Here is an 18,455-nt window from a genome sequence, read left to right as displayed (position 1 = left end):
TGACAGACAAGCAAACCTGGCTTTCCAGCCTTGCCTGAGCATCCCGACCCCTACGTAGGAGCCTACTGGGGTTGTCATAACAAAATACCACAAAGGAACGGGGTGACTTAACAACGAAACTTTATTTTCTCATAGTTCCAGACAGAGGCTGGACTTCTCAGATCAAGGTGAGGCCTCTCTCCTTAGCTTGTAGACAGCTGCCTTACAGCTGGGTTTCCACACAACTTTTCCTCTACATACACACATTTGTGACGTCTCTTCCTCCTCGAAGAAGGACACCAGTCATGCTGGACTAAGACCCCATCCTTACGACCTCACTTAACCTTAATTATACCTTTAAGGGCCCTACCTCTACAGCCCATTAGGGATTAGGGCTTTTTCAAAACTTATATTTCTTTTTAATTGATTGATGATTGCTTTACAGGATTAGGGCTTTGATATATGAAAGTTAAAGAGACATAATTCAGCCAACAACACCATAGGAAAGGAGAAGAGAAACTAGAGGGAAAACAATTTCATTTTTCAGGGAGTTTGCTCAGATAGCGCGGAGGTCATTCTTCTTTCCTATCATTGGCGGGAACCCTGTCACGTGCCAAGCTAACTGCAGAGAAAGCTGGGGAACATATTCTTTAGCTTGAAGGTCGTGTGCCCAGCTAAATAAAACTCAGGGGGCTATGTTACTCAAAGGAAGACTATTAAAGAAAGAGGATTTCAGAAACTGGAAAGGCATGGTTTGCTCTCAGTTTTGATTTGGCTTTTCTCCAATATGACGCCTCCTGGATTCACTCCCCTACCACAGGATGGTGATAGCTAGTCCCACGCAGAAGGGAGTAAAAGCCATACCCATCCCTGGATACTTTTCCATTTAGGAGTCAGTCACAAAGCCACACCCACGAAAAATACTTAGCATTTCCCCAGCGGCAGTTTTGAATCCAGGCAGGTTTACTCCCACCCTGAGACCCTGTGTGTTTCTTACCTTGTCTCCAGAATATAAGAATGGTGAGAAAGGCTTTGTGGTCAGGAAACTGGAAAAGAAAATACCTACACTCATGTCCTTTAAACTAATTTTTATGCCAGCAGACATTTGAATCTCCGTCCCTAGTGACTCTATTCTTCAAGTGTTCTTTAAGATGGCAAACTAGCTCTGGATAGAAGATCACCTGTTACTATATTAACAATCATCACATCTGATATATATCTTAAGCATGACCACAACATAATAGTAATACACCCTATTTTAATATATATTAACTCAGTTAATATGTTGATTTCGTATAACTATAAACTTTCTAAATTTTCAAGTAGTTTATGCTGCTAAGATCATTAAGCCTTAATGGGAGTTATGGAGCATTCACGCCAATAGCAGTTGAAAGAAGGTGACGTTTCACCACTGTCCAAGGAGACCCCAGCAAAGGAGGTCGACTCACCATTCTTCTTGTAGAACATAATTTCTCCTTTGAATTCTGTTTTCTCCTCCAAGGACTTCTCTATCTGAAGCATCAGTTGTTCATTGGTCTCGACTCCGAATAAGAACTTGCAGCTGCAGCTCTTCTGCATGACTTCTGTTCGGGCAAATCCAGCAAGCTCACAGAAGCCGTCCGAGCAGTAGACGATGGGGAAGCCCTTGGCCACCTGGGCGTTGGCGAGGATGAAGTTGCTATCTGCAGACACCAAGGAGAGCACAGTCAGCAGGGAGGCACGCATGAGAGCACCACAGCAAGGGAGGGTGACGCAGACACTTAGCGACCGGTGCCTAAAGTGCGTGTCCTGATGTCCTGGGGTAGAAAGGAGACACCCCAGAACATAAACCGGCATTGACCTGCAGAAGTACACGCTACTGTTAACTTTTGCTTGCGTTTGAAACCCACCATGTTAAGAACAGAGTATTTCTTAGCCTGCTTTGAGGCATTTACCATCCAGGGAGCAGGAAGGGCTGGTGTTTCTGAGCATGCATTCTGGTTGACAGCTTGAGTTTGCCAATCGATAAACAGATTATTCACATTCTAAACCTCAGTGTCCTTAGGTTTGATTTCCCTAAAAGCAGACTCTGGGACAAGGATGAGGAGTGTCAGTATTTTACGCGGTTGGTGAATACAGGAAGTAAGGAAGTGGGCAGGGCAATAAGAAATAAGGGAGGCAATCAAGGGTGAGGCAGAAAGAGGTTTACAGCTATGAGCAACGGGGCACTGATCAGGGGATTGGGTGGGCGGGTGGGGGGCACTGATCTGTGGACTGGGCGGGAGGGTGGGGGGCAGTGATCTGCGGACTGGGCGGGAGGGTGGGGGGCAGTGATCTGCGGACTGGGCGGGAGGGTGGGGGGCACTGATCTGCGGACTGGGCGGGAGGGTGGGGGGCACTGATCTGCGGACTGGGCGGGAGGGTGGGGGGCACTGATCTGTGGACTGGGCGGGCGGGTGGGGGGCACTGACTGATGGGCTGTGAGAGTGATACTGTTGCTTACTTTACAGGTGTGTTCTAGGGATTTGTGAGAAATATTAGTATAATGTCTGGCACAAATGAGTACTCAATAAAAACCATTGTTAAGAGGATCATTCACTCTCTACATATACACACTGCTGTGGATAACATAGATGGCTGACGAGACCCTACTGTGCAGCGCAGGGAGCCCTCCCCAGGGGCTGTGGTGACCTCATCAGGAAGGGAATCCGGAAAAGAGGGGACAGATGGGTACGTATATCTGACCGGCTTCACTGAACAGCAGAAACCAACACAGCACTGTAAAGCAACTATACTCCACCAGAAATTAATTTAAAGAGTATTGTTCACGGCTTATAGCTGCTATATTAACCAATAAGAACAGTCAAGCAATAAGACGCAGGACACAGTCGTTCAGTACTTAGAGATGACTCCGGAAGGAGAGCCTAGAAGGCAATATGCAGGGAAGGTACAAATTTTTTGAGATTAAATCAGAGGGATGTTTACAGACAAAAAGATGCATATTGGAGATGATGTTTAAGATAAGGCATGCAGAAAATGTGTTGGTGGGTGAATTTCAGGTTCAGAATGAATTAGAGACTATTATGAAATCACTCATTCTTTGGTTCATGAAACTATAGTCGAACATTGTCGGTGTCTCAGACAATATTAGAGGCTGGGATTTCAAAGATAAGAAAAAGAAAAATGGAAAGAACTACAGCATACGTTGTTAAATGAAAAAATCATGATTTGGTATAATATGTTATTTGACAGAAAATGTATGAGCCCATAGAATCATGCATATCTATGCATGCGTGTGTGATTAGTCGTGTCTGACTCTTTGCAACCCCATGGACTGCGGTCCACCAGGCTCCTCTGTCCATGGGATTTTCCCAGGCATGAATAATGGAGAAGGCTGCATTTCCTGCTCCAAGGGATCTTTCCGACCCAGCAATTAAACCCATGTCTCCAGTGTCTCCTGCACTGGCAGCTGGATTCTTTACCACTGAGCCACCTGGGAAGCCCATAAATGTTTACCTGTATCCCCAAATAGGAAGTGTTTGTGTTTATCTAAAACTAAGCAGGATAAACGGTAATTGTAGATGTCTTTAGGGAGGGTAACCATGGGCAAAGGTGATAAGAACACTGATTTTTGTCATATTCCTTTGAATTTTATACCGTATGTTTTATGTACTGCTTATTCAAATACTAGGATGTTTGAAAGAGGTTTGCAGCAGACAGCACATGTTGTATGCCGTGAGAAAAGAGGAATTCCAGCTACTTCTGGGTGGCCAGCGGCGCAAGCACTGAAGATCTGCTCCACGGGCTTTCCCATCTTGTTAAAACACCTGTTGCATGCTTACATAGACCCCCGATAGCCGGCAGTACCGAACCCATGCTCCTCAGCCGTCCTCCAATCAGCCCTCAGCCCAGAGTGCAAATCTGGGCTGACGCCTTCATCCCGCCTGGGCCAGGCTGACCCCTCCACCTCCCTCTCTGTGCAGAGGACGGGAGCTTACATCACACTGGGAACCCTTCAGGGCTACATGCTTTGAGCCCAGAGCAGTGAATTAAATTATCCAAGACTACTATTTAAGTCTCTCACACTTTGCAGAAGCATCTGTTGATGGTGTCCTACGTGCTGGACTTTGTTCGAGGTGCAGAGGCAAAAAGCTATTTTACTGACAGATGCCATCCCTGCCCTTGAAGATCAGCCATGCGCCCACGGGAGCTCCCAGTTGGGTCCCGGGGGTGCCCTCTTGCTGAGGCGACGGCCTTGGTCTCAGCAACTCTGCACAGTTCTCGGTAACTCTAAGCATTGGCATCTCTTTTCCTTCCATTCTAGAACTCTGGCTGAGAACTTGCTTAGAAAATGCAAATTCATTGCATTGGCAAAGTACTCAAACGTCCTGAAAGAGCTTTTAATGTGCTTTTCAGAAGTCATTTTTCAGTGGACCAGTGACATGCTGACTTTCTACTCTAAGAAAGTATTGACTTTCTACTACACACCAGGTGACAAGCTTCTACCACATGGCAGGTCCTAGGGTGAGCTGACGGAGGTTAGAAGATGGATAAGTTACAGCCTTTATGGACTTCCCCTGTGGCTCAGATGGCAAAGCATCTGCCTACAGTGCGGGAGACCTGGGTTCGATCCCTGGGTCAGGAAGAGCCTCTGGAGAAGGAAATGGCACCCCACTCCAGTACTCTTGCCTGGAAAATCCCATGGACAGAGGAGTGTAGTAGGCTATACAGTCCACAGGGTCTCAAAGAGTTGGACACGACTGAGCGACTTCACTTCACTTCAAGTTATAGTCTCTAGCTTCAGGATGTTACGGCTTAATTAAAGAAATGCATGAGTATCAATAACATTAACACTATGATAAGCACCACATCAGTGGTGCACAGACAAGCACTATGAGGGTTGAGAAAGCGAAGATCCTGGGCTTTAAAAATGACTAGCTAGGAATAAGACAAAAGTAGGTGGGGATAATTATCAGAAGTCCTGGGAGGTCAGCGCAGATGCCTGGACGAGCAGCTCAAAGGAGCAACGGCGAAAGGAGCTGGAGACAGATAACCAACGTCCCCTCCTGCCCTGAGCACCGGGCTCCCACGGTTGCTGTTGCTGTTGCTGTTTACTCATTAAGTCGTGTCTGACTCTTCGAGACCCCGTGGACTGCGGCCCACCAGGCTTTTTGGATCAAACCAGCGTCTCCTGTGTGGCAGGCGGATTCTTTGCACTAAACCCTCTGGGAAGCCCCTCTCGTGATCTAAACAGCCACCACAGCTTGCTTTTGTTGGTATTTATCAGGTAAACCTTTTCTCTTCTTTCTACTTTTGATCGTTGTAGGGACTTGTACTTTATAGTTGTGTCTTGCAGACAGCATGTATTTAAATTTTGCAGAAGCTCAGTAAGAAGATGCGTCCGCCAACCTGAGACCCACCGGCGTTTACTGTGATCACTGTGTTATATCGCTCGTCTACAAAGACTTCATTTTTGCTTTCGCTTCACTGCGTTTTGTTGTTTTGTCTTTTCCATTTTTAAAAGTTGGGAAATAGTAAAACACATCTAAAAAAAGATTGAAACAACACTAACACCCGTGGATCATTCCTCTAGTGAAAACCCTGGTGAGCACCAATCAAGCTGCATTTCCATCCTTCCAGAAGAAGACTACAACTTGAACTTGGTAATAATCATTCCCAGGTCAGTTCAGTCGGTCAGTTGTGTCTGACTCTTTGCGACCCCGTGAACTGCAGCACTCCCAGCTACATGATTGCCTCACGCAGCATATGGCCTGTTGTTTCCAGTTCTTAGGGCATGTATTATGGTATTTAATTCTGTATAATTTTAGTGACTTGCTTCTTTTATTAATCTCCTTAGCATCTTTACAATTGCTTATGAACACAAGAAAAAAATCCATGTTTCAGAGCTACAATAAGCATCTGAAAAAAGCCACTAAAGGATTCATCCAATTGCCTGATCTGTGCATTTCAATGAAGGATTATGGTGTGTTCAGGATAGTTAATTCTCCTTGCAAATACCCCTCAAACACAAAGCAAAAAAAAAAAGAAAAAGTATTTGGCCTTTTCTGTTATATTTAGCGCTTGTTCTCAATATGTAATTGCATTTCAACTCCTAAGAGAATTCAGTGGCAGTCGGCGCCTCATACAGCCCAGTGTACTCGCGGCATGAGTAGTCCAGTTTGGGAAAGAGTAGCTCCTACCCAGTGATCTGCTGAGAAACAGATGCTCTTCTGAATACCAGTCCTGGAATCTCCAAAGAAGAAGTGTGACATTTACCTTAGAATTACGTAAAACAAAGCCGCTGCCAGGATGATTATCAACCTATCACGGGCATATCACTAAGCGTACATATGCCAAGGGTGTTTAACCTTTTGAAGAATCAATTGTGCACGTGTGATAGGCATCTAAATGGCACACAGCTTTCCTGGGTTTTTTTCTAGGTCATCCTTCTGTGTAAATTCAGTAGAGTGCCAGTACACAGTAGGATCTAAGTGTTTACGTTGTAGGTAGCTGACTATTTCCCTGAATGCCTCCTTAGCCAAAAGCTTTCATGTATCATCAGAGGGGCTCTCAGGGCTGGTGGAGACCCAGGTCATTCCCCGAGTCTCTAGTGTAAGGCACCAGCTTCCCATTTAAATGGAGGCATGCTATTCATTGCAGACTCCCAGGTCCACAGGGAACGGGGTTGGAAAGGAAGACTATAGAAGGAAATGGGAGAGCAGAAGGCCAACATTAATCCACTGCTAACGCCTTTCATCCTCATACTTGGCCCATTTTCTAGATGAGAACACGGAGACCTAGATAACTTTGGTGTCCATTCCAAGGTTTGAGGCGGGGACTAAAGCCCAGTCTCTGTGATATTTACTACCAAGGATACCTTCTATAAAGAAGTGACTTATTCTCTACTCCCAGTAGAGATGGATTAATTCTAGAAAAACATTTTTGCCTCTCTAGTCTGCAAAGAGCTCAGAGTCACAGATTTTTCTCTACAGAGATCATTTATTAAAAGTTCATTGGTGACATCTCCTAAACCAGTCTGGATCTCTCAGCAACCTTATGTCACTTCCTCGTCTCCTTCAGAAGGCCAGCACTTCAAAAACAGGGCAACAACTTTCTTGGCTCCCAAGCATTCTGCGCAGGCTCACTCCAGAGCCCTTAGGAGACAAGGAATGTCGTCACCATTCAAATGATCTGGTTTCTGACCTCTTCGCGTACATCACAGTACTTCTAAAATTTTCCCATTGAAATAGGCTTCTACTGGCCAAAGCCACTAAGCATGTATTCCCAGGGGCCTGGAGTCACTGACCTAATCTTGATATTGTTTTGAAATCTCAGTTCAGCTCAGTTGCTCAGTCATGTCCGACTCTTTGTGACCCCATGGACTGCAACACACCAGGCCTCCCTGTCCATCACCAACTCCCGGAGTTCTCCCAAACTCATGTCCATTGAGTCGGTGATGCCACACAACCATCTCATCCTCTGTCATCCCTTTCTCCTCCCGCCTTCAATCTTTCCCAGCATCAGGGTCTTTCCCAGTGAGTCAACTCTTCGCATCAAGTGGCCAAAGTTTTGGAGCTTCAGCTTCAATATCAGTCCTTCCAATGAATACTCAGGACTGATTTCCTTTAGGATGGACCGACTGGATCTCCTTGCAGTCCAAGGGACTCTCAAGAGTCTTCTCCAACACCACAGTTCAAAAGCATCAATTCTTCGGCGCTCAGCTTTCTTTCTAGTCCAACTCTAACATCCATACATGACCACAGGGAAAACCACAGCCTTGCCTAGAAGGACCTTTATCTACTGAAATCTCATGTTTAACTTAAAATCCATCAGAATTTTGCATTCTGCTGTATTGTGTATTTATGCTTGTTTGAGTGTTTTTATGTTTTAACATAATAAAACTTTTAATAATTTGACCTGCCAAATCTTTAATTCAATGGAAACTTCAGGAGGAGATGCTGCTTTTTTTTCTCTAACTCTGTGTGTACCATTTAGTACACCTCTACATGGCCTAGGTCTGGAATCACAACTGGAGGTAGAATGGTACATGCTCAAGAGAATCCAAATCAGTCTCCCCTCACAGCCCTAGGTCCTTCAAGACAAGCAGCTCAGCACCAAGTCTAAGAACACTCCACACGCAGACCCTGGAGCCAGTCACACCACAGGAAACACGGATAGATACTGTCTGATCAAAGAGAAATTCGTCCCCAGTGGCTGTTCCTGCCGAAAACACAGAAACTGAGACTTTGACGGTCCAAATCTTTATTTCTGAAAAGTACCTCTGATATCGGTTCTCTCTTAAAAACAAATCTTGTGTTATGTTAACAAGTATCATATGAACATACTCTGCAGACAACATAGACAGGCAAATGTCAATCCTATAGGCCTTCATTTTCTTGCAGAAGGGAAGAAACTCGCATGAAATTTCAATTTTCTTTTATGAGTTCCCCCCAAGCTTTCCGAATTGCATTTACATACAGACCCAACCAAACCAACATCTTTATCCCTTGTGATATTGATCAGGATGTCGCTAGAGACAATCCAGGCACAGAGAATATGAGCGACTATGACTTTAAAATATTTAAATGATCTTAGCACTTCATATTGCTTTCAGGGAGCTTAACTGTATCATTTCCAAGCATGATGACATCCTCATTAGATGAATGGTACTGGCTGCAAGCTAAAGTTCTCAGTGAGTCCTCTGCCAAAATGTAGAAGGTTGCTTGGAACTGAGAACTTCTAACCTTATTTTAAAAAAAAACAGATGAAAGATTTGCAAAGAGGGATTCTCATAGTCATTACCATGTTCACATCACGTAGTAGCGTGCTTCAAATGGTTATATTGCTACCTTCCATCCTTCAATTTGCAATTGGATTTTTAAAATACTGTGTAAATGATTGCTTCAGACAAACATTAGGAAAGAACTCTGTAACAATGCAAAGCTCAAAGCTGGACCCCTAGGGCTGAAGTGCTGGTAGGAAGCAGAGAGTTCTGTTTGTGTGTGAGGACATCTTGCTCTCTTAAGACCAATAAACAAATAAACACAGAGGCAGACAGAGAGAAACTTGCTGCCACTGAAGCTAGCAGCCTCCCTCGGGAGCTTCTGAGAAATGGAGAATCTCACGCCTCAGTGCAAACCCCCGGATAAGAATCTATATTTTAACAAGATTCATATGCACATTTTAGAGCTTGAGAAGCTGCTTTAGAAAATCACTCAATGATCCAGGAGAACCTAGCAGCAGTAAATGGCTGGAGGACGGCAGCTGAGTGACTGAGGACTGAACGTTGGAAAGGAGGGTGAGTGCATCATACGCTTGCCCCACCTTTTCTTTTCCTTTTTGGCCACGACATGCAGGATGTTAATTCCCCAACCAGGGCCTGCACTTGGGAACCCCCACCAGGCTCCTCCGTCCATGGGATTTTCCAGGCAAGAGTACTGGAGTGGGGTGCCACCGCCTCCTCCGGCATTGGGTGAGCAGAGTCTTAACAACTGGACTGTCAGAGAAGTCCCATAGTCCCTTTCTATTGTTTGAATTTTGTACTATATGCGGGAATACCTGTTTAGAAACATCTGAAAATATATTTAACCATTCATGCGAATGACTAAATAAAAATAACTTGATAAAAAATGGTTATCCTGATGATGTAAAATAACCAAGATCAAGAAATTTTAAATTTTCTAATAAGCAAAGATAATAGCTAATAAAGATAAATAGATTCTAAGCAAATTTGGTAAACTATCATAATCTGGTATTAGAAAAATCATCAGTAAGCTTTGCAAATTCCATTTTATAATTCTTTTAAAATTTTATTTATTTTTAATTGGAGGATAATTGTTTATAATATTGTGTTGGTTTCTGCCATATATCAACATGAATAAGCCGTGGGTGCCTGAATACATACATCCCCTCCGTCTTGAACCTCGCTCCCACCTCCCACCCCACCCCACCCCTCTAGGTTGTCCCAGTGCACCAGGTCTGAGCTCCCTGCGTCATACAGCAGATTTCCACTGGGTCTGAGCTCCCTGCGTCATACAGCAGGTTTCTGCTGGTTGTCTAATTTTGCACATGGGGCTGCGTGTGTCTCTCCACGACCCCCTCAGCTCTCCCACCCTCTCCTCACCCCACCCTGCATCCACAGTCTGCTCTCTGAGTCTGCGTGCCCACAGCCGCCCTGCAGGAGGGTCATCAGTGCCCCCTTTCCAGAATCCCCATGTACGTGCTGATATGCTGCGTTTTTCTGGACCCGCCCGACACACATCACTGCATAGTAGGCTCTGGGTTCATCCACCTATTAGAACTGAGTCAGACGTGTTCCTTCTAACGGCTGAGTAATATTCTACTGTGTTCACACGTACCACATCTTTATCCATCCGTCAATGGGCGTCTAGGTTGCTTCCAGCTCCCAGCTATTGTTAAATAGTGCAAATTCCATCATTCAGCTGTGTGAACTTCAGCGACGAGTGGTAATGTTTTTCAACTGTACTGTCTCTCAAAATTTAGTAAGTAAGTTCAATTTTGGAAAAGGGTGATTTTTAATTAAGACAGGAGGACAGAACTCATCAAAAGTAAAATGAAGGAGGGAATGAGAGATTAGAAAATCTCAAAGGCAATAGTAAAAATGTGTGTGGCATTTTACCCACAACTGATTCTCTACAAGTACATCTGAAACAACACTGAAATAGGCCCCGGTTCTCTGCGGTTCTTGCGGAAGAGAAGCGACTTTTGGACAAAATGGTCTCTCATGCAATCTGCTTCCTTTCTTGAAAATTAGGATTATTATCTCGCTCTGACATTGGAGTGTACACTCCCGGGGATATGACGGAGGTTGGTTTGTCTTTTTGATTGATGTAGTCACAACCTCTGGAATAGTATTCGGTACAAAACAGGTGTTCAACAAATATTTGTTAAATAAGTGAAGTAAACTTGAAACCTATCACTCTTCATCCGCCTCTTTGCGACCCCATGGATGGTAGCCTACCAGGCTCCACGGTCCATGGGATTTTCCAGGCAAGAATACCGGAGCGGGCCGCCATGTCCCTGTCCATCACTCTTTATTAAAGCACACCAAATGGGAGAAATTGATTTTAGCTAGATCCACTGTTTCATTGCTCAGCGGGAATCACTGAACAACCAGCACCTTTATTTTGAAACTAAAATCAGGGACTTCCCTGGTGGTCTAGTGGCTAAGACCCTGTGCTCCCAATGCGGGGGCCACAAGCTCCATCCCTGGTTGGGGAAGTGAGCCTCATAGGCCACAACTGAGAGCCTTCGTGCAGGAACTGAGAGCCTTCGTGCAGGAACGAAGACCCCGCATGGCGCAAGTGAAGCCCAACGCAGCCAAATAAATGAAAAATAAAAAATGAAGTCAGAATTGCCCTGAAAATCTATCTCATGCCCATAGTTTTCATCCTGACGTGATCCGTTTAGTAAAGCAGAAACACAAGTTTTTATTTTCCACTAGGAAACCAATTAAACCAAAAAAAAAAAAAAAAAAAAAGTCAAGTAATGCTAAACAAAGCCCTTTCTCCAAAATATAAAATGAAGTCATTAGGCACCTTCACTCAGCAAAGAAACCTGTGCACCTGGGTCCGGCATTTGGGAATCACTAAGGACTCTCTGGCCACTGTGTAATTTCCTAGCCCAGGAGGCTAGTTCAGCCACCACACTAGTGAGGAGAGGCTGACTTGCTCCCAGCAGGGCTTACAGAGAAAGAGTAGCAACGATGCAAATATCCCTGCATTTGCATCTCTATTATTCCTACATTTTCACATTCGTGATTCCTGGCCCACCCAACCTATCTTCCTTCAAATTAAATATGAGCTATATGTGAGCTGCTTGGGAAGGTCAAGCTTTTTTTCCTGCCTTTGCAAACAATAGGGGAGGAGCAAGCCATTTTATTCTCTTAAATAAACAAATAGGTAGCTAACTGTGGTTTAAATTTCATACCTTTGTAAAACTTTTCTTAATTTATTTAAAGGCAAAGTAACACCACATGAATGACTCTATACATGGACATCACCAGATGGCCAACACCAAAATCAGACTGATTATATTATTTGTAGCCAAAGATGAAGAAACTCTATAGAGTCAGCAAAAACAAGACTTGGAGCTGACTGTGGCTCAGATCATCAGCTCTTTATTGCAAAATTCAAGCTTTAATTGAAGACAGTAGAGAAAATCGCTAGGCCATCCAGGTACGACCTAAATCAAATCCTTTATGCTTATACAGTGGAGGTGATGAGTAGATTTAAGGGATTAGATCTGGTAGAGACTGCCAGAAGAACTATGGATGGAAGTTTGTAACATCATACAGGAGGCAGCGACCAAAATCTTCCCAGAGAAAAAGAAATGCAAGGAGGCAAGGTGGCTGTCTGAAGAGGCCTTACACACAGCTGAGGAAAGAAGAGAAGTGTACGGGAGAAGACAAAGGGAGCGATACACCCAACTGAAGGCAGAGGTACACAGACCAGCAAGGAGAAGGAAGAAGATCTGGTGTGTGTGTGTATATATACGCATGTCTGTGCTTAAGGGAACAATGAAAGAAAAAGAGGAAAACAATAGACTATGAAAGACCCGAGATCCCCTTAAGAAAATTAGCGAGATCAAGGGCATCTTACGCAAGGATGGGCATGATAAAGGACAGAAAGAGTAAGGACCTAACAGAGGCAGAAGAGATTAAGTAGCGGAGGGAAGAACACGAAGAGCTATGCAAAAGGTTCTGTGAACTGTGCGGCTGGAGAACACTCTTGAGAGTCCCTTGGACTGCAAGGAGATCTAACCAGTCCATCCTAAAGGAGATCAACCCTGAATATTCACTGAAAGGACTGATGCTGAAGCTCCAATCCTTTGGCCACCTGATGCGAAGAGCCGATTCATTAGAAAAGACCTGATGCTGGGAAAGATTGAAGGCGGGAGGAGAGAGGGAAGACAGAGGATGAGATGGTTGGGTGGCATCACCGACTCAATGGACATGCGTTTGAGCAAGCTCTGGGAGTTGGTGATGGACAGGGAGGCCTGGGGTCACAAAGAGCTGGCCACAAATTAGTGATTGAACAAAACCACATGAGAGTATTTTTGGTCTGAAAGACATACTTATTTCTTCGACATGTTATTGGACCTGCTGAAAGGTAGATTAAATGTAATCTAGCAAATTTGTCTCTCCAGATTTCCCAAATACACCATTTAGTTTTCCCCTGCTTCTCCTCCAGTACAACTAGAGTTTGCATGCAATCATATTTAATTCTAAGAATATTTTCTTTTAATTTCAAATTAAAACATTCTTTACTTCAAACACACATGAAGATTCAAGAAAAAGGGATTGAGGGTGAAAGTGAAGTCGTTCAGTCATGTCTGACTCTTTAAGACCCTATGGACTATAGCCTGCCAGGTTCCTTCGTCCATGGAATTTTCCAGGCAAGAATCTGGAGTGGGTTGCCATTTCCTTCTTCAGGGGATCTTCCTGATCCAGGGATCGAACCCGGGTCTCCCGCATTGAGGGCAGACTCTTTACCATCTTAGCCACCAGGGAATCCCAAAAAGGGATGAATTCAACCATACTTTAGTCACCTTATTATTCTCTGTACACTTAAGAGCCTTCCAGATTTGAATTTTTGAAGACAACGTATACAAATTAGTGTGCCCAGGGCCCCAGAAGGGACTGACTTATCTCTCTCTGTTCAAGCATTGTTTATATTCTTTGGAAGCTAATGCAATTCAAATATTTTTCATAATTTTTTTTAGCATTTTGTGGAATCTCACTTATCCACTGCTCAGTCTTCTCTGCTTCACAGTGCTTGGATTAAACAGGAAAGATGAGGGGTTTTACATGAGAAAACTGTGAGCAAGGAACAGGAAACAGGAGTAAGCATGTTGGAGTTACAGGTATTCCACGGCTGCACAAGGTGGTATTAGCATTTCTATTCTGGTGTCTTTATAACGATGCAGAGAGAGGGCAAAACTTTACTGAAGGTGATATCTGCAGGTCTCTGGGAATCTGTGGGAAAGGTGGACGCAAGAGGAAGAAGACAGTAAAAAAGACACAAACCAACAGGGGTCAGTGCTGACTCCGCAGTAGGAAACCAAGGTGACTAGCGAGGAGGCAGCCAAGTCAGTCAAAGAAAAGCAGGAAAAAGGCCAAGAGTGGACGCTGTTTGCTAAGCAGCTATGATAGGCCAGGCGCTCAGGTCAGCTTCTCGCATTTCCCTTCCTCACAACAGCGTCTTACGCCGTGAGTGTAGATGAAGGATTCAGGAAGGCCCAATAGCGTGGCAGGGCAAGCTCAGATCCCCTGAGAGCTGCAGCAGCCTGATCATGGTGGGCGACAGGAGGTGAAGGAGGGCTGGGACCCGCACGGGGGCGTCGCCGTCTTCCTGCTGCCCTGAGCACCCACTGCAATCTCCTCGGGGGCTTATTAAAGGCGCAGTTTCTCAGGCCTCAACTCAAGTCTATCAGATTAGAATCTCCAAGGGGTGGGAACCCTGGATTTTCATTTTAAGCAAAGTCATTAGATATGTATTTCCAAAACAGTTGCAACTGTCTAGCCTAATAGACAGAGAAGGCAATGGCACCCCACTCCAATACTCTTGCCTGGAAAATCTCATGGACGGAGGAGCCAGGTGGGCTGCGGTCCATAGGGTCACTAAGAGTCGGACACGACTGAGTGACTTCACTTTCACTTTTCACTTTCATGCATTGGAGAGGGAAATGACAACCACTCCAGTGTTCTTGCCTGGAGAATCCCAGGAATGGGGGAGCCTGGTGGGCTGCAGTCCATAGGGTCACTAAGAGTTGGACACGACTGAGCGACTTCATTTTCACTTTTCACTTTCATGCATTGGAGAAGGCAATGGCAACCACTCCAGTGTTCCTGCCTGGAGAATCCCAGGGATGGGGGAGCCTGGTGGGCTGCCGTCTATGGGGTCGCACAGAGTCGGACACGACTGAAGTGACTTAGCAGCAGCCTAATAGAGGGCTTCCCTCATAGCTCAGTCAGTAAAGAATCTGCCTGCAATGCAGGAGACCCAAGTTTGATTCCTGAGTCAGAAAGATCCCCTGGAGAAGGAAACGGCAACCCACTCCAGTATTCTTGCCTGGAGAATCCTATGGACACAGGAGCCTGGTGGGCTATAGTCCATGGGGTTGCAAGAGTGAGACACGACTTGGAGACTAAACCACCAGCCTAACAGAAAGAGGTTCAGCTTATATGCCCCAGCCTGGGCAGGGGATGCCCACTTTGTAGCTGAGTATATATTCAGTATGAGCAACCCTTTGCGACCCCATGGGCTACAGCCTGCCAGGCCCCTCTGTTCATGGAATTCTCCAAGCAAGAACACTGGAGTTGATTGCCATCCCCTGGAGAAGGGAGAAGTCTGTTCTAAAAGTAACCCCTTTATGATTTTCTATCATTCCTAAAGAGACTTTTAACACCCAGCTCGGTTAATAGTACGGTAAGTCCCCTACGTCGCACGTTGAAGTTGCTAATTTTCAGAGATGCAAACGTGCGTCTGTCCCAGCAAGGGCCCAGAGCCTGTGCTGGCAGCGCGGGCGACCCTGCTGTGCGCTCTTTGTCGCCTGGTGCTGAGGGCCCTTCAGCTCTGCTGCCTCCGATCCCCTCCCCTGCAGCCAGCAGCTCTCCTTGCCTGTCCACTCGATGCCAGCCCGTGTGCCAGCTGCTGTACCATCCCACTGTGCTTTCAAGGTGCCGCACTGTCAGATTAAGAGTGCCTGCTTTATTTCTGTGTTCGTTTTTAATGCATTATTTGTGTGAAAAGTATTATAAACCTATTACAGTACAGTGCTATGTAGCCGATGGTGTTAGCTGGGTACCTAGGGTAACTTTGCTGGGCTTATGAATAAGTTGAGCTTAATGAATGCACTCTACGAACAGAACTTGTTCATATGCAGGGAACTTGCTGCACCCAGAAGCTCAAAGTTTGGGGATGATAATAAGGGTCGATACACAACCTCATGCCCAGCCTATAATCCCACAGGCCCCCTCCGCAGTATTCATCTTGTGGTTACACAAGTATGTAGTCACGGGGGACCTCCTTCTTTCACAGTGACCCCAGTGTTGTGAAAGTGAAGAGCGTCAACATTCCCTGCATACATTTAGCCCCTGCTTTCATCTTATCACCTAAAATAATCTTTGCAAAGAAAAAGATCACTCTCGTGTTCCAATTCTTTAAAGACTTTCCATGCAAACTGGAACGGAACTAAATGTCTCTGCCATGACCTGTGAAACCTCGTCTAAGGTTTCACTTGCTCCTTCACTGGTTTCTGACATTTAAGAAGGCTCTTCCTGGCTCTCTCCACCCACAAGGCTTTTGCTCCTGGATTTCATCGTCTCCCTCTGTTTCAGGTCTCAGACCAAATGCCCACTTTTCAGAGAGTCATTTCCTGACTGTGTTCTCTAAATAGATCATGTCCTATTATTTTCTATCATAACAGCCTGTTTTTCCCCTAAGTATGAGCATTACAACTTTTAATGCAATTTCAACATGTTCATTCATTCATTTCTTAGCCACTCAAGCCCAAGCCTATAGTTTTGCGAAGACACAAAACTATAAATAAATGCTAAACTCTATAAGGAAATGGCCTGTCCCTGGATATTCCACCATCAAGCGCATTATGGGGGTATTTTTTCTAATTAAATGGTATCTCTCACACACTCTCACACACACTCACACACAGAAACACACATTTTCCTGAGTGAAAGCTCTTGGTACGTCTGAGTTATGTTGACCAGACACCATGGTAGTCACTTAATCTGCAACATAAACAACCTGTCTTTCGTGAGAAAGCTCATTTCTGTTTGATGAAAAGATGAGATTTCAGGTTGAACATCTTTCAGGCCTGGAGAATCCCATGGACTATAGAGTCTGGGATCGCAAAGACTCGGACACGACAGAGTGACCTTCATTCTCACGTTTCTTCCAGACTGAAGTCATGAGGAGGTATCAGGATGAAATGAAACATATCTGGTGGACATTGTATACTTAGGATGAACACCAGCTGCATATGAGATATCTCAGAATGGGGCTTTGACTCCCTCGGGATTAAGCTGGGTGACTGAGTCCACGTCACTTGCTTTCTCTGGTGGCAGTAACGGAGGTGACGGCGAATGGTCAGATTGGAGGCGTCTTTAGAAGGAAAGGCTGAAAAGGTTTGCCAATGGATTCAGCTGCAGCAGAGAGGAAAAAGGGATCAGAGAATGATGCCAACCCTTTTATGTTAGAAATCAGACAGGTAGAGGGACATTTTATCAGATGAAAAAGCAAAGAACCCTGCAATTCTGAGGGATTTCAAGCATTTGGTATTTACACAAGGTTTATTAAGCATTCAAGAAGAGGTGTCAAGGGGGTGGGTGGGTCAGTGACTCTGAAGCCAAAATACAACACCGGTGATGAAGATATAAATGTGGACTTGCAGGACTTAGATCATTTAAGGAATGAGTATGATGGAAGCAAAGGTGGAGTCTGAACGCTGAGTCAGGAGACTTTCACATTTATAGGCTGGAAAAGCAAGAGAAACCATCAAATGAGGCTGGGACAGACCGATAAGGTAGGAGGGACCCCAAGAATGAGATCATGAAACCAGACAACATGAAACACGTTTCCAGGTCACTAACAGATATGTTTTATGTTTTAAATATGATTTGTAAGATGGATTTTTAAATAAATCGATAAAATCATGTTCTGAGTCAGAAGACACTGAACAAGGTGTTGGCTGTGACACTACAGATCCTGAAGTTAAGAAGGACCCTAATGGCCCCAGCAGGGCTTGTCCGCCCTTTTCCCTGCTTTGGGAAACTACAGATAAATCAACGTGTCTTTCAGGCAAGTCGAATTGCTTGGCGTTCAAATGAACTTTCGTTAGGAGTGTGTGCTTTCATTATCAAACTAATGTAGCTATATTGTTTACAAAGCATTAGGAAACCAGAGAAGAAATAAACACATTCCCCATTTCTCAGCTTTAGTTCAGTTCAGTCGCTCAGTCATGTCTGACTCTTTGTGACCCCATGAACTACAGCACGCCAGGCCTCCCTGTCCATCAGCATCTCTCAAAGTCCACCCAAACCCATGTCCATCGAGTCCGTGATGCCATCCAGCCATCTCATCCTCGGTCATCCCCTTCACCTCCTGCCCCCAATCCCTCCCAGCATCACAGTCTTTTCCAAAGAGTCAACTCTTCGCATGAGATGGCCAAAGTACTGGAGTTTCAGCTTTAGCATCATTCCTTCCAAAGAAATCCCAGGGCTGATCTCCTTCAGAATGGACTGGTTGGATCTCCTTGCAGTCCAAGGGACTCTCAAGAGTCTTCTCCAACACCACAGTTCAAAAGCATTAATTCTTCAGCGCTCAGCCTTCCTCACAGTCCAACTCTCACATCCATACATGACCACAGGAAAAACCATAGCCTTGACTAGACAGACCTTTGTTGGCAAAGTAACGTCTCTGCTTTTGAATATGCTGTCTAGGTTGGTCATAACTTTCCTT

The 18,455-nt window shown here is 44.9% G+C and overlaps 1 protein-coding gene across 2 annotated transcripts in view; it reads right to left on the bottom strand.

Annotated features, from left to right (window-relative positions):
- KCNH8 (potassium voltage-gated channel subfamily H member 8) overlaps positions 1–18,455 on the bottom strand; it is a 462,169-nt gene that overhangs the window by 298,461 nt on the left and 145,253 nt on the right. For both annotated transcript variants that reach the window (XM_004003423.6, XM_060406713.1), the window contains exon 2: positions 1,428–1,661. In XM_004003423.6, the coding sequence (XP_004003472.3) occupies positions 1,428–1,661 (234 nt within the window). The remainder of the gene's footprint in view (positions 1–1,427; positions 1,662–18,455) is intronic.

This window comes from Ovis aries, chromosome 1 (assembly GCF_016772045.2).
Source record: "Ovis aries strain OAR_USU_Benz2616 breed Rambouillet chromosome 1, ARS-UI_Ramb_v3.0, whole genome shotgun sequence".
In the NCBI taxonomy this organism is placed as follows: domain Eukaryota; kingdom Metazoa; phylum Chordata; class Mammalia; order Artiodactyla; family Bovidae; genus Ovis; species Ovis aries.
Note: the sequence above shows the minus strand (reverse complement) of the source record. Positions and strands in the feature narration are given on the sequence as shown.